Genomic DNA, 14,876 nt, shown 5'->3' on the forward strand with positions numbered 1-14,876 from the left:
GAAAAAGCGCCTGTACCGCCTCGCAAAAAAAAGTCCTTTGGCATCTAAGTGGAACGCTTACAAGAACGCGAACGAAGCTTACATAGCAGCTAAAAAACTCGCTAAAAGTACATTTCAAGAATGCACTTTGCCTACAATACTTACAAAAGATCCGAAAAAGTTTTGGCGCATCATAAACCCTTCCAAAGAATATACAATAACCTTCACTGATTGTAATGGGTCAACAATACCCGACGCTGAATGTCCCCGAATCCTGAACTCCGTATTCTGCAGTAATTTCGTTCCATGTCCTGATCCTGTGTTTCCCACCCTAGATAGCTGCACTTCCCAGCTATGGACTTTATTATGATTGAGCCACTTGGGGTAGAAAATGTAATAAAAAATCTGAAGGTGTCGTCCAGCCCTGGCCCAGACATGGTTGCCGCAAAGTTTTTGAAAATCACTTCTGTTTACTCATCCTTAATACTTTCAAAAATATTCCAGCAATCTTTGGACACCCATCAGCTCCCTGCAGACTGGAAAATTGGGAGGGTGGTTCCACTTCACAAGTCCGGCAAAAAAAGCTCACCTCATAACTACCGCCCCATTTCCCTCACTAGCATTCCTTGTAAAATACTCAAACATATCTTGTCCTCTCATTTAGTTAAGCACCTAGACGATAACTCATTCTTCACACGCGCACAGCACGGTTTCCACAAAAGTTTTTCCTGTGAAACACAACTGCTTTCGTTCACTCACAATCTTCATCTTATTCTTGATAAAGGTTCATGCGCAGACTGTGTTTTCTTCAACTTTGCAAAGGCTTTCGACAAAGTATGTCACAAGCTACTCCTTCTTAAGCTTAGTAAACTAAATCTTGATCCTAATCTGTTTGCATGGCTAGAGAATGAATTTTCTTCTTAATCGATCACAGTTCGTTGCATTCAATAACCACTTCCCTCCATTTAGCCCTGTTGAATCTGGCGTTCCTCAAGGATCAGTGTTAGGCCCTCTCCTTTCTTTAATGTATATTAACGACTTACCCAATTAAATTTCTTCTAACATTTATCTCTTCGCCGATGATTGCGTTATTCTTCATGAAATTTCTGACACCGCTGATACTAACACTCTGCAAAACGACATTAACGCTGTCTGTAACTGGTGCGACTTGTGGTTAATGAAACTAAACCCATCTAAGTGCAAAACTATGCGTGTAACCCACCGTGAACTTCCCCTTCCGACCTATTACCTTAACAATACTGCCATGGAAGCGGTTACATGTTACAGATACCTAGGTGTCCATTTAACCTCTACTCTTTCCTGGTCTTTACACATCGACAGCGTTATCAATAAAAGTTATCGTATGTTAGGTTATATCCGTCGAAACTTCTCTTCCGCTCCATCATCATTAAAGGTTATTTTGTACAAGACGCTAATTAGAAGTAAAATGGAATACGCTTCATCAATTTGGGACCCATATGCTGAGGCACTAACCCAGTCTCTCGCACGTGTTCAAAATAATGCCTCGTGTTTCATCTTAAGCAATTATAACCGTACGGCAAGCGTAACTTCTATGAAAAACATCTTGCAACTTCCACCGCTTTCTGCTCGTCACAAATGCTTTCGCCTAGCTCTGTTTCATAAAATATACTTCCATAATTCATATCTGCGTGATAATCTTATTTCATCCCCAACGTACATATCTCCTCGCATTGATCATCATCACAAAGTTGGAGTTTTGCAGTGTCGCACCAAAGCTTGTCATGAGTCTTTTCTTCCCAGGACGTGTAAAGAATGGAACCACCTTCCTGGTGCGTTGATTGCTATTGAAGACCAGGCACAATTTTGTACAGCTATAATCGACACCATCGCTTTGGGCATCTCATGTCTATGACTACGTCACTTGCTGCCTTCTTTGTTTTCCTTGTCTTGTAACTTTTTTTTTACCCCACTCAACTCTGCAATACCTTGTGGTCTTGAGGGTATAATAAATGAAATAAATGAAATGAAAATCAGCCCAACGTACAGCACACGTTTTTATTGATGGTATCCGTCATCACATTAAGTTCGCCATTTTATTCCCATGCACTCATGAACTAATTTTAAGTTGGGAGTTCCTCTCGTCAGCGTCCGCTTTAATCTCTTGCCGCCAAAATGTAGTCCACATGACCGAGACCGTTCATTGCAGCGGGAGTGCCGATGAGCCACGACTGCGTTTTCTCACTGCTGCTGATTCTGTACTGCCTCCCGGCCAGAAGCAAATCATAACGCTCTCTTCTATGGACATCACCAATGGCGACGTGCTCATCACTCCTTACGGCCGCTGTCTTGCTCGTGAGATTGTCTTCGCTTCCTGCCTGGTGCAGTTCACAGAAATCTCAGCATTAATCATCGCCTTGAACATGACCACTGAGACAATCCTCCTACCTGAAGGCTCTGCAGTGACCTGTTATGTGGACACCCAACCAGTCTGTCTGATCCTCTTGCCACCTCGCAAGCTCTTCCTCAACACGGCAAATCTGCTTTATCTGCCCTTGCTTTCATGATAAGTACTGACCTTACTGCTGCTCAGAGTGAAGCGTTGCTCAAATTGCTCACGAAACGTCAGGCCTCCTTTAACATGAATACTTCCGTCGCTCGGACAGACCTGTTGCCTCCCATCGTATCGACACCGATCGCCTAACTATTGTACGCCGTCGTCCCTACCGAGTCTCTTTGGCCGAACGCAAAATCATTGAGGAGAACGTCGCCGATATGCTGAAAAGAAACATCATACGTCCCTCCGCCAGTTCTTGGTCATCACCCGTCGTTTTAGTGCAGAAGGATTGATCGGTACGATTTTGTGTTCACTACCGTGCGCTAAACAAGATCACCCACAAGGATGTATATCTGATGCCCTGTATCAACGACGCCCTTGATTCTTTGCAAGGCGCACAATACTTTTCCACCCTTGATCTTCGCTCCGGATGTTGGCAAATTCCAATGCACGAAGCGGACAAAGAAAAGACCGCCTTTCCTACTCCAGACAGTCTTTACGAGTTTACTGTAATGCCTTTTGGCCTATGCAATGCTACCGCCACATTTGAAAGAATGATCGACACTGTTCTTCGCAGCCTCAAGTGTAAAACTTGTCTATGTTACCTCTACGACATCGTCGTATTTTCCTCGACTTTCACTGACCATCTGCAATGCCTAGATGAAATGCTCGCATTCCTTTCTAATGCCGGACTTCAACTAAACACGAAGTGCCATTTCGCTAGCACAACGATTAAAGTCGAGGGGTCATCTCGTTAGCAGACGGCATCCAGCCCGATCCGGACAAAATTTCTGCAGTGCTCAACTTACCGCGCCCACTTCGTGCAAAAGAACTGCGCAGATTTCTTGGACTCGCCTCATACTTTCGAGCTTTCATCTGGAACTTCGCCAGCATTGCCTCGCCCCTGCACCAGCTCCTTGCTAGTTCCAATTCCTTCGATTGGAACGATCAGTGTGAAGCCGCGTTCTAAGAACTCAGGTGTGCACTAACATCCCCACCTGTTCTTTGTCATTTTGATGACAAGGCACCCACATTACTGCATACTGATGCTAGTGGTTAAGGAAATGGTGCGGTCTGCTGCAGCACAACCGCGAATTTTGCGAAAGGGTTGTTGCATATGCAAGCCGCAATCTGACTTCCGTGGAAAACAAGTACTTCATAACCGAACAAGAGTGTCTGGCTGTTGTCTGGTCCATTCAGAAATTTTGTCCATACCTCCACGGTCAACATTTCACGGTTTTGACCGACCACCATGCCTTATGTTGGTTGTCGACAATCAAGAACTTGTCTGGACGCCTTGGCCTCTGGATACTCCGATTAGAAGTATACGATTTCGATGTCATTTACAAGTCCAGAAGGAAGCACCATGATGCTGATGCTCTTTCATGATGCCCATTACCACCATCATCGGAGCACATCACATCACCTTGTCAAATTGGCCACAAGGAGGGCGCATCGTCTACTACACTGATTTCCTCTTTGACTCCATCAAACCGCCCTTCAGTGCTTTCCACTCACCAGCACGCCGATTCTTATTGCCATGGTATCATCAATCGCCTTAGCGGTGTTTCATCGGAGCACATCACATCACCTTGTCAAATTGGCCACAAGAAGGGCGCATCGTCTACTACACTGATTTCCTCTTTGACTCCATCAAACCGCCCTTCAGTGCTTTCCACTCACCAGCATGCCGATTCTTACTGCCATGGTATCATCAATCGCCTTAGCGGTGTTTCATCTCCACTCAATGCCAGGCTACGGAAACAGCTCAAGCTATTCATGTTCGAAGGCGATGTGCTCTACCGTTACATTTTTCACCCGGAAGGCCATCGATAAGTTCCCTATGTACTGCGCTCTCTTCACGCTGAAGTTTTGCAGGCCTCACACGATGACCCTACGTCAGGCCACTTGTGTTACCACAAAACCCACGAGAGCATATGCAGCCGTTTCTTTTGGCCAGGTCTTTCCATGAGCATAGCTAGATATGTTGCCTCATGCATGCTTTTCCAACACCATAAGCGACCTACCACTGCTCTGGTCGGGACGCTACAACAACTTCCTTGTCCAGCAGAACCCTTCACTGTCGTCGGCATTGACCTTTTCAGGCCCCTCCCAACTACTCCAGATGTCACTGCTGTTGACCACTTGACCCGGTACGCTGATACGGTACGCCTTCCTGTTACGGAAGGATAGGAGGAAAGAAAAGAAGAAGAAGATCGAGGGACACTGGCTGCTGCGTGTTGTTGCTGGTCAGCCATCTTGACCACGCTAACCCTACTTGTGTATATATTGTAAATACATCCAGTCTTACTCCCAACATCCCCGTAACAATACGTTCAGGAACTGCCTCGGAAGTAGCGGCCTTCTTCTTGCAGGCTATCTACTTACTTCACGGGGCCGCTCACATTCTTTCGAGTGACCGAGGCAAGGCATTTCTTTAAGCACATTTAATGAAGTTCTGCAAGCGTCCAACATCGTGCACAAGACGTCTAGCTCCCATCCTCAAACCAATGGCCTAACAGAGCGATTTCATCGCACGCTGTGCAACACGCTATCCATGTATATTCAATCTGACCATCGTCACTGGGATGCGATTCTCCCATTTGTAACATTTGCGTACAATATGTCTGTTGAACAGACCACCGGATACTCTCCGTTTCTCTTAGTGTAAGGCCGCCACCCAAGCTCATCACCCGACGTTTCTTTCTTCTCTGGCCCCATTAACGCTTCAACATTCATTTGCAACCAGTTTGTGTCTCGTCTTACCCAATGTCGTCGTCGCGCCCATATGAACACTAATGCAAGCCAAACGATCGCAAACATCGGTACGATGCCTCTCACCGTGACGTTTCCTACCACCCTGGTGACGATGTGCTCCTATGCACACCTGCACGAACACCCAGTTTAAGTGAGAAGCTTGAGTCTCGATATATTGACCCCTACAAAGTCATAGAGCAGACCTCGCCGGTGAACTATCGCGTTACACCTGTTGATACCTCCACTGACTGACACTGCCGCGGAACAGAGATAGTGCACGTTTCCCGCTTGAAGCCCTTTCCTCTGCATTCCACAGTCTAACGAGCTGCCAGGCTGGCCACTGCCGTCCATGGAGAAAATTAGTGTAAGCATTTATGCAGACTTCATCTTCATCTGTACAAAACCATCATCAATCATCAGTTCATGTTCCTTTTCGTCGGCGCCATCTTCAATTCTAGGAATAAAGCGTCTTCTCGACCGTGGTATTTCAATACGTATAAGACGCATAATAGGCATAATAGGCATAGTATGACAAGTGTATGACGAACATAAATGTTAGGCCATGACAGGAATGTCATGGCATACGTGTCATGTAGGGCATGAAACAGTCGCCTACGTCTTCATGCTTTCATTGTCATTTCGTTAACTTGGTAGGCTCCCCCCGCACACGGCTTCACATAGCATCGATTCCCACAGTGTGTCGGATCTGCTCGTTATTTTCTTTCTCGCTTTCTTGCTGCGCGGTGCACTTCCGATGACAGCTTCGAGTGCAAACTATTGCATTTGTGTTGGTTGGTGTAGTGCTACAATTTTGCGCACTGTGCACTAGAACACCCGGCTAATGATATAAGTCAGTGCTGCACGAACACTGAGGCAGACAGACACAAGCAAACACAGCATGATCACGTGCTGAAATATGGTAGAAAATAACAAAGGTTCGTTGTCAGCGCGCGCGACTGTACGACGTGGGACCAAACAGACAAAACAGAAGTACTACTACATCTCTCTTGCTGCGGTCCGAAGTAAAACAAAAATAAGCCGACATCCGGTTTGTGTGTTTTATTATTTCTCTAAACTTTAATTCGACTATTGAAGCAACAGATTACACAAATAACAGATGTTGCCTTGAATAATTCTCGAAGTGTCATGTGTCATTATGAGCGACATCACAGCATATACATGTACAGAGGCGCACTTGCTGATATACGTCACCCCCCCCCCTCCCCTTGTCTTGGAGTATGGCACCCGCAAGGAGAAGGGCAAACGACGTTTAGTTTGAAATTTCAGCTCTTTCCACAGTGTGTTGGGATGTGACACTTAGTAAACACGATCGTTAGCGTGCGCTTGTCAGCTCAAGATGGCCAGAAAGCAAAAATGCTTGAATAACCAACATTTAACACTTGCGGAACAGAATATTGCTTACCTGTTGTCTTTGGGCAATCGAAAGAACCTGGCAGAAGTATTCTCCCACTCTTGGTACCCCATGTAGCCGCACAGGGGTCGTATTCTGAAACGTCCCCCCCCCCCCCCTAGGCGAAATTTCTTTTTTCGCTTTCAGGGTGCGCGCTGATTGGCTGGTTGATCAAAATTGAATGACGTCGGGCGATAACCACCCAATCGGCTCATCCAATTTTGCTAAAACAGCCAATCAGCGCACGCCTGAAAGCGAAAAAAGAAATTTCGCCTAGGGGAAGTTTCAGAATACGGCCCCAGGTGTTGCGATGCCCCGACATAGCCGTCTCGTCTGATCTGAGCTTGTCTGCCTCGATCGTTGACATGCCACAAATCTGTATGGTTCCTATGTATCCTGTGGTCGGTCTTCCAGCAAAAACAAAAATTCTTGACAATTGGCCAAGAAGGCCGGGCCGGGTAGGGCAGTTTTGACGAGCGCCCGGGCCGTGCTCGGACTTTCTGGTGGTGTGCATGTAACGTGCCGCGAGTTATCCTCGCGCGTCTCCACACTGAAAAACATGTCTTTTTCGGTCTTGTGCTGGGTTCAGGCCGCTTTCAAGCTGGGCTCGGGCTGCGCTCGGGCCTAAGGTAAAGCGGCCCAGGCCAGGCGGGTAGCGTAGATTATTTCCAGGCCCGGGCCGGGCCCGAGTCTCGCCATAAAGCTTTTGGTCGGGCTCGGACAGGCAGCCCAACGCAAAAACGGGCCCAGGCCAGGCCCGTGCAGTGCTCTATGCCACGGTGCCAGTTGATTTGCATATTAGAGCGCCGGTTCGAGGTGGCGAGCTAATTAAAATGGCGGCGGTGGTGGCTTCGATTAATGCCGTTTCGAGCCTACGGTCATGGCAAAAAGTATTGAAAATAGGAAGCCGGAAATTTCTCGCGTCCGAAATTTTGGACATTCTATACACTGACTCTATGAGGTACATGGCGGTGCCATGAAGGCGTCAAAATTATCGGGCATGTCCAAAAAATCGGTCGTTGACTGTATACTTGTCTTAAAATCAGCACGGCATTATTCCTGTTTTAACTGACGATGGTGGTTGCCCGCTACATTAGCAAAGCAGTTTCTTAACTGGGCACAAGTTCGCTCTAATAAAGCTCGTTACAAGCATCCTCGACTGCTGTCCCTGCACAAGTATCACACTACACGCGAAAGTTTGCATACAGACTTTCAATTGCTGTCACTGCAAAAGTACCATTACACTATGCGAGACAACATGCGCACATAATATTGATTGCCATCACTGTGTAAGCACCTTCACACTATGCGTGGTAATATGCATATGGATTTTCGACTGCTGTTACTGCACAAGTATTGTCACACTACGCGTGACAATATACATATGTGGGCTCCTGCACAGCACAGCAAGTGCAAAAAACCTCTTCAACTGTTTCACGTCAATCTGAGACATCCCACCAACTCATACAAGTGAAAATACTGCATTTGCAAGAATATAACCCAACCAGCTGGAATCAGCTAGCGCAAGACAGGGGTGATTGGAGATCACAGAGAGAGGCCTTCATCCTGCAGTGGACATAAATATAGGCTGATGATGATGATGAACCCAACCACAAATATAATGCAGGGTGTCATTATGGTAGAGAAAGTCATTTGTGATTGCTTAGAAAAAAATATGAATACCCCAAATAATGTGTAATTCACACTTACATGTATGTTTACAATAGCACTTCTTTAGCACAGTGTGGTGTGTGTAGGCATTGTGGTAACATCCATCATGGAATGCAGATTGCCTGCAAAATCTCTACAAGTACTGGGTCCCACTTGAACATGTATCACATTAATATATCGTCCATTGCTCTATGCCGAAATATTTATGCCAGAATGTTGCACAGTAGGCACATGGCACGTTCCCATGGTGAGGCCACAAGGACGGGCATTGCTGTAGTGGATCGGTCCATTGGACCAATACGCCCTTGTCCCTATAAAAGCACTTCTATTCCAGTTGGGACTCCATTACATGGCTACCTCCTAATCCCTTTTGTTGCGCTAAGTTTCCACGACCATACATGGTACGTACAGATTTCCATTGCGAGGGGTAGAGGGGGCATCGATTGTAAGCCGCACTGGATGGACACCTCCCTGCGCACTTTCCAACCTGGAGCCTGGCTCTCTTCATTAACGTTGACCACTTGCCCACAAGGACAGATCCTCGGCAGCACTCCTGGACCAGTCACTGCAGATCATTTTCATTAGCACAATTAGCTTGATGTAGAAGACACAAGAAATTTATGCCACGATTACAACAGCGAAATCTAGCACATAGTGAGTTTAAGTGCAGCTGTTAATCAGACAAGAGAGTGGAGGATCTAAGCATCACCATCCTGGTTTTAAGCAATCTTGTGGCTTATTTAACCTCCTTGAAGCTAATTTGTATCCTAATTTCTATCTCTATGATTAGGGTCATTCAGCCTCTAATTGCTACCTTTGACAGTTTTGAAAACACTACAGAAATCAGAATGTAAAAATCAATTCGCTTATGACAAGTATTGCTATGCAAATGTGAATGCTAGAATATCACAATCTCCGCTACAATGACAGTAAAGCTTAAAGCAAACTTTTTTCACTCTAATGGATCCACAGATGCAAGTAGGCTACTCGCAGCAGATTTTTACATCATCAGTGGCATCAAAATATCTATTTCGGCTGCTATGTTGTACACAAAGTGAGATTGCAAAACAGCTGTTCATTTGACAGTATGTGGTTTGCTACATGGCTTACATGCTACATGGCTACAGGTCTACATGGCCAGCACTGAGTGAGCGGCAAGCGAGGGAACAATTGTCAGCGTTCTAAAGCACCGGTGTGCCACGTTGCTTGTCTCGGAGGCCACGACTTCTCAGCAGTGCCACTAGGTGGCACAGCGTGTCCAGAAAGAAGAGTGAGAGAGAAGCCCGTTTGCCACATGTCGTGTTTCTCAGCGTTCAACCGCACCAGTGTGCCATGATTTCGGAGGCCACACGCGAGCCCTATGGCAGCGGTGCCAGATGGCGTCCCAGGGAAGCGCAAAAGATGAGTCCCACTACAGTACTGGTCTCATACGTAACTCATTACAACGGTGGCAATACAATGTTTCACTATATTGCTTCAATGCTAACACATAACCGTCGACCGTCATCGTGAGACGGGTTATGCCACAATTCTTTCCTGCTCGCCCCCCCCCCCCCTTTTGCTTTGATTCCAGCACTTAGCACACATGCGTGATTTCTTGTGTTATGCACCCACTGTTCTTCCCAAATAAACTTTAGTTTCATGCCATTCCACCATCCCTTGTCGTTTGTGCAATTCATTTTTTTGTAAACTTACCCCTCACCCCTTCGATTAATAAAGATTTACTCACTCACTTTCTGTAATGTACCAACTTGCCCAGCTAGCAATTCTAACGTAGTACAAACATGGTTGATGAAATAAAACAAGCTCACTGGTCGAGTGAAACAAAAAAATGCACCAACCTGTGTCTGAAGGTACGTCAGAAACCGCATGTTTCAATCCACTATTGTCACCTGCCGTGGAACCAGCACACACCTGTCAAACAAGAACATCAAGAAAGGCTACACTTAAAATCAGCACAACATACTGTCCGTACAGCCACTGAACAGTGCATGCAGTTACTCTGTACCAGTGCAAGAGCTTCTGGGTCGTATTCAAAAACTGATGCAGGTGCAGCAGCTCTTTTTCACTTCATACAGCAACACGCAACTCCCCAGCCCCGCACAAGTATACCACAGATTATGCCATTAGATCTTTGTGAGAAGCTCCGCTTATGACATATGATCAATCATTTTCAATTCTCAACAACGTTATCAAACAAGATGTAGATTCCACATTACTATTTACTCTCTTAACTCAATTACTTGAAACAACAATCTGAAACTCACTTCAAGTGTGCAGACTGCAGTCATCAGCACGTGCTTGAAGACACCTCAACTTCCCAAGCTTCAAGAAACTCATGCAATCTTTGACCCTTTGCAGCAATGGACATTTACCCAAATTATGGTTCTATTGAGGAGTTATTCTGCAAGCTTAGACACCTCGCAGAAATTCTGCTCATGTGAATAAGCACATGTTAAGTCGTTTACTTCATGAAATTTATTGCACAAGCTCTCAACAATAGTTCAGCACTGTGTGGCAGCACTCGAAGCACTATCCTAGGCAAAGGCCACGATTTGCACTGCAAGTCTTCAGGATCCTTAATGCTGCTTTCTGCTAAAGTGCTCTCATCCAAGGACATTCGCTGACCATCTGAACGCAAGTTATATTCATCCACGCCACTAAAATCATCCTTTGATTCACTGAACTCATTAACATGAGTTCAGTGAATGCAAACGGTGTATGCAAACGCATCATGCAGCAACCGGGCTCCTCCCTTGCGCTTCTTTCTGGACACGCTGTGCCATCTACCGGAGTTGCTGAGAAATCCACACGTGGCCTCCGAGACGAGAAGCGTGGCACACCGGTGCCCACGAATGCAGAATATTGTGCCCTCGCATGGGGCACACTCAATGGCACATGTCCATTGACCCAAGTTCGCATGCAAGATATTCATTGAATAACCCACAGGCCGAGTGGCACATACCCATTACTCCTAGTTGGCGTCAGAGTTTCTTCGAACAGAGGTACCTACCCAGTCATCTACCGCGACCCATGTCGGCGCGAAATAGGTTCATTGAAGAGTGGCACGTATGGACACAATGCCACATACTTAGTGACCCAAGTTAGTCCCATGGTTGGATTAGAATACTGACCCTGTTACCTCAGCGCAGCAGCCCACTGCACTACCCATTCCAACCAGACTACCCAATGACCCAGGTAGGCGGGAAAACGGTTAGATACAAACATAAACCCAGAAAGGTGCGTGAAGTACCCTAAGAATGCTAATGCATTAATAAATAAATATGTGATGTCAGCTAGCTGATTCACAGAAAGCAGCTGCTACGTCTTGCCCGCGTCGCTTTCTCTGTTTACAACATGGCTGCAGATTCTCCGCTACTTTGGAACTGATACTGCAACCCCAAACCAGTGCATATCCAAAACATCAGCGGTATTTCGATATGGAGGGCCTGCATTTTAAAAAAAATGCCTCGCACTGATTGCAGCTTACCTGACGCAGCAAGTTCCACTTACAGCTACCCAGAGCCAATCTGTGTAAGAATACAGGCCAGTTGTGGACCGCTGAGAGAAGTTGTCTCACAGCATCAAATATTTGAAGAATACATCACTGTGTGAAACCTGAGGGGCTCATCACAAATATTTTGTACCCTTCAAGCAGTTTACATTTTAAACAGATGGCCCAAGATTGTATGGCCTTAGAAATGAAGGTGTAGCTGTTGAAAAGTATGCTGAATTCTTTCGATACTTTGTCAAGGATGTTGAAGTATACGCGATGGGCCTTCACACTCACGAAAATTATCCTTTCATTATTGCTTCACTGGATCAGCCTGTCAAAGACTGTGATGAAGTTGGCATATTAGAAGTCAAGTGCCATTTCACCAAAGCTGGCCAAACCATCACTCAGGCACATAATGACAAAAGTGGTCACTACACACATGTCAGTTGGATGCCGCCTTCCACAGTGAATTTTTCATGTTTATGCGGCAGATAGGTTGCACCAATTTTCTTCTTTTGCTTGCACTTGTGCAACCTACACCACCATTGAGGCATTGGCGATATGCCGATCAGTGCGAAGATTGGTGCGAAGATTTTAAAAAGCCTTGCACTACAGTCAGGCATAAATGCGCGCAGAAGCGGCACTCGTGCCAACATGGCAGATGATTGATGTTTCTACTTTATACAGGTCTGTAATACTGCTTCCCTTTATGCTAAACATTCCAGTAATCTATGCCTTCTGCTGTTCCCTTGCCTGAGTCTACAAGTACCTTCACACGTGGCCTATGAGAGCAACCTTTTGTGCTCTCCTACTAAGGAAAATTTTCCTGTGCAGCCTCAACAACAGTCATCTTCAAAATGTATGTGTGGCCACCTTTGGTGCTATTAGTCACTCTTGTTAATTAAAGTTGAAATATGTCCTACGGAGTTAAGTAGATATCTTGCTGCATTTTAGGCCTGTACTCATGCTTTATGCACTGCAGTGCATGCAGAGCTCATCTGTAGAGCATGTGAAAAATAAATAACGGCATACTCTGATTTATGTTTACAGTTCCAGTAATGTGCCATATGCTATGGAATTTACTAATGGGTGGTGTGTCGAAGAACTGGCCATTATTTTTGTGTGATGCTATGCAAGCAGAGGGAAATATTTTACAAGGGGTACCCGCAAGGTAAGTTACAATTCACTCTTAAATGATGCACCAACATCAGAAAAAATAATTATATTGGTGGATAAAGTGATGCACATATTGTGCGGCCATATGTGAACCACCTGCTTTTTTAGGAATTCGTTGTAGAATATTGTGTTTTGTATGCTGGTGTCATGCTTATCTGTTCATCTGTCACCTGTAACTGAAACCAGGATGTCATTTCTGCATGAGTTGCAGCATTACTGACAAAATGTGGCCTTGCTAAACTATTTCAGTTTTCAGGATACCCAGCAAAGCAACATTTTGGAAACAATGATGTGTTTCATGCCGAGGAGACATCCTTGTTCAAGTCAATACATGCACATTAGCATGTCATCGGCATACAAAACAGATATCTTTATTTTTTTTCAAAAATAATTCGTAAAGGCGACATTTCTAGGCAAAATGCGCTTGTTGACAAGTCAGGCTATGCTACAATATTGCCATGTCACAGCAACTTCCTAATAAAGGATGGTTCACATCTGGTTCACCTGTGCATCACTATCCGACAATACAAACTTTTTTTCTCATGTCAAAGCCTGATTTAACAATTTGAAACGTTAGCACAACCTACTGAAGTATACCTCTAGACGTCCACGGCAAAATAATGTATTGATCAAGACGGCCACTAGAATTTGAGATTAGCCGTTCAAGTCACCTTTTAGACATCAATTACCTGTTGGCGTGTTTCATGGGCATCACCGCTAATATATCCCACTCACCTGCAAGGTCTCCGCGGGCGTCGGGACAGACACTCCGTCACGGGTGCCGATATTGCCGGAGGGACGAGAGGTCTCTCCGCTGTCACTGTACCGGGTGGGCACGGCGCGCGGTTTGAGCGCTAGTTCACCGGTGGCGTGCACCTCGGAGCCGTCCTCCGGCTTGCACTGAAACCACTTCGAGTCGAAGTGCAGCGAACACACGAAGCTCTGCTCGCTCGACGGAGGCGTCCATCCGCTCCGCTGGCCGTTCGGACAACCGCGCACGAAGTCGATCCAGGCCTGTCGCTCGGGCGCCTCTTCTGCGGGAAAAGGGTGCAGCACGAGTCCGTGGACAGAGCTCACGAGGCCGCACACTTCCAGGGCGCAACGACGCCGAGTATCCGCCATGGTTTCACAAGTTTCGAGAACGCGACGGCACCCAGCCTTTTACGCTGCAGCCGCACGCCCAGGCTCCAAGATACACGCGACGGAGGCTCAATGGGTCCCGCACTTTGTCAAGAAGGCGATTAAAAGTGCTCAAAGGAGCATGGTAAATTTTGCCGTCACATTTGCAAATATTAGGGGAGCGCTTGAACCATTTGTGGCTTCGACTTCATAAATCCGTCGCGCGCAACCGGTACCGGAACTCGGGTTGCGTTTCTATGGTTACTGAAGTCGCTGCCTCGTAGCGCGCGTTTTGACTGCGTGAAAGGAGCTCCGAGCTGCGTTAAGTGGGATGCCTTTCAAGGAGGATATTCCGCAAAAAGTCTTTGGAACATGTGCAATGCTTAATTTGCCCGTCCCCAAACGTTTTTCTCAGAAACGACGCTTCGTAGTTGAGGAAAAATTGATTCTGGTCCGGTATTCGAACCCGGGACCAACACCTTTCCGGGACGGTCGCTCTACCAACTTCCTCAAATAGTTTAATCTCTGAGAAACCCGTATGGGTTTCCTTTAATCGTAGCTTCGAGCTACATACGGTTGGATGACATTTTTTTCCCCTTTGTCTAACACAACTTTCCAAATCGCTATAGCTGTCACGATGGCAGAATGCGATAAACTGGCACGTGATGCACACGCCAAACGTCTCATATAGAGCTATATATAGTTGGTGCTGGCGCGAGAGAAGTATGCGT

The 14,876-nt window shown here is 46.1% G+C and overlaps 1 protein-coding gene across 11 annotated transcripts in view; it reads right to left on the reverse strand.

The window, feature by feature from the left end:
* LOC119431122 (zinc finger protein 233) overlaps window positions 1–14,876 on the reverse strand; it is a 99,802-nt gene that overhangs the window by 16,816 nt on the left and 68,110 nt on the right. For 3 of the 11 annotated variants that reach the window (XR_007464032.1, XM_049657400.1, XM_049657406.1), the window contains exon 3: window positions 8,764–8,919. The exons of 6 other annotated variants lie outside the window; for them this stretch is intronic. Coding sequence is in view for 4 of the 5 variants with exons in the window: in XM_049657400.1 (XP_049513357.1) it covers window positions 8,764–8,919 (156 nt within the window). In the remaining variant the exon portion in view is untranslated. Of the gene's footprint in view, window positions 1–8,763; window positions 8,920–10,195; window positions 10,269–13,761; window positions 13,807–14,876 lie in introns of all 11 variants that reach the window. 2 more of the 11 variants (XM_037698593.2, XM_049657401.1) reach the window with 2 other exon arrangements.

The sequence above is a fragment of the Dermacentor silvarum genome, chromosome 10 (assembly GCF_013339745.2).
Source record: "Dermacentor silvarum isolate Dsil-2018 chromosome 10, BIME_Dsil_1.4, whole genome shotgun sequence".
NCBI classification, from domain to species: domain Eukaryota; kingdom Metazoa; phylum Arthropoda; class Arachnida; order Ixodida; family Ixodidae; genus Dermacentor; species Dermacentor silvarum.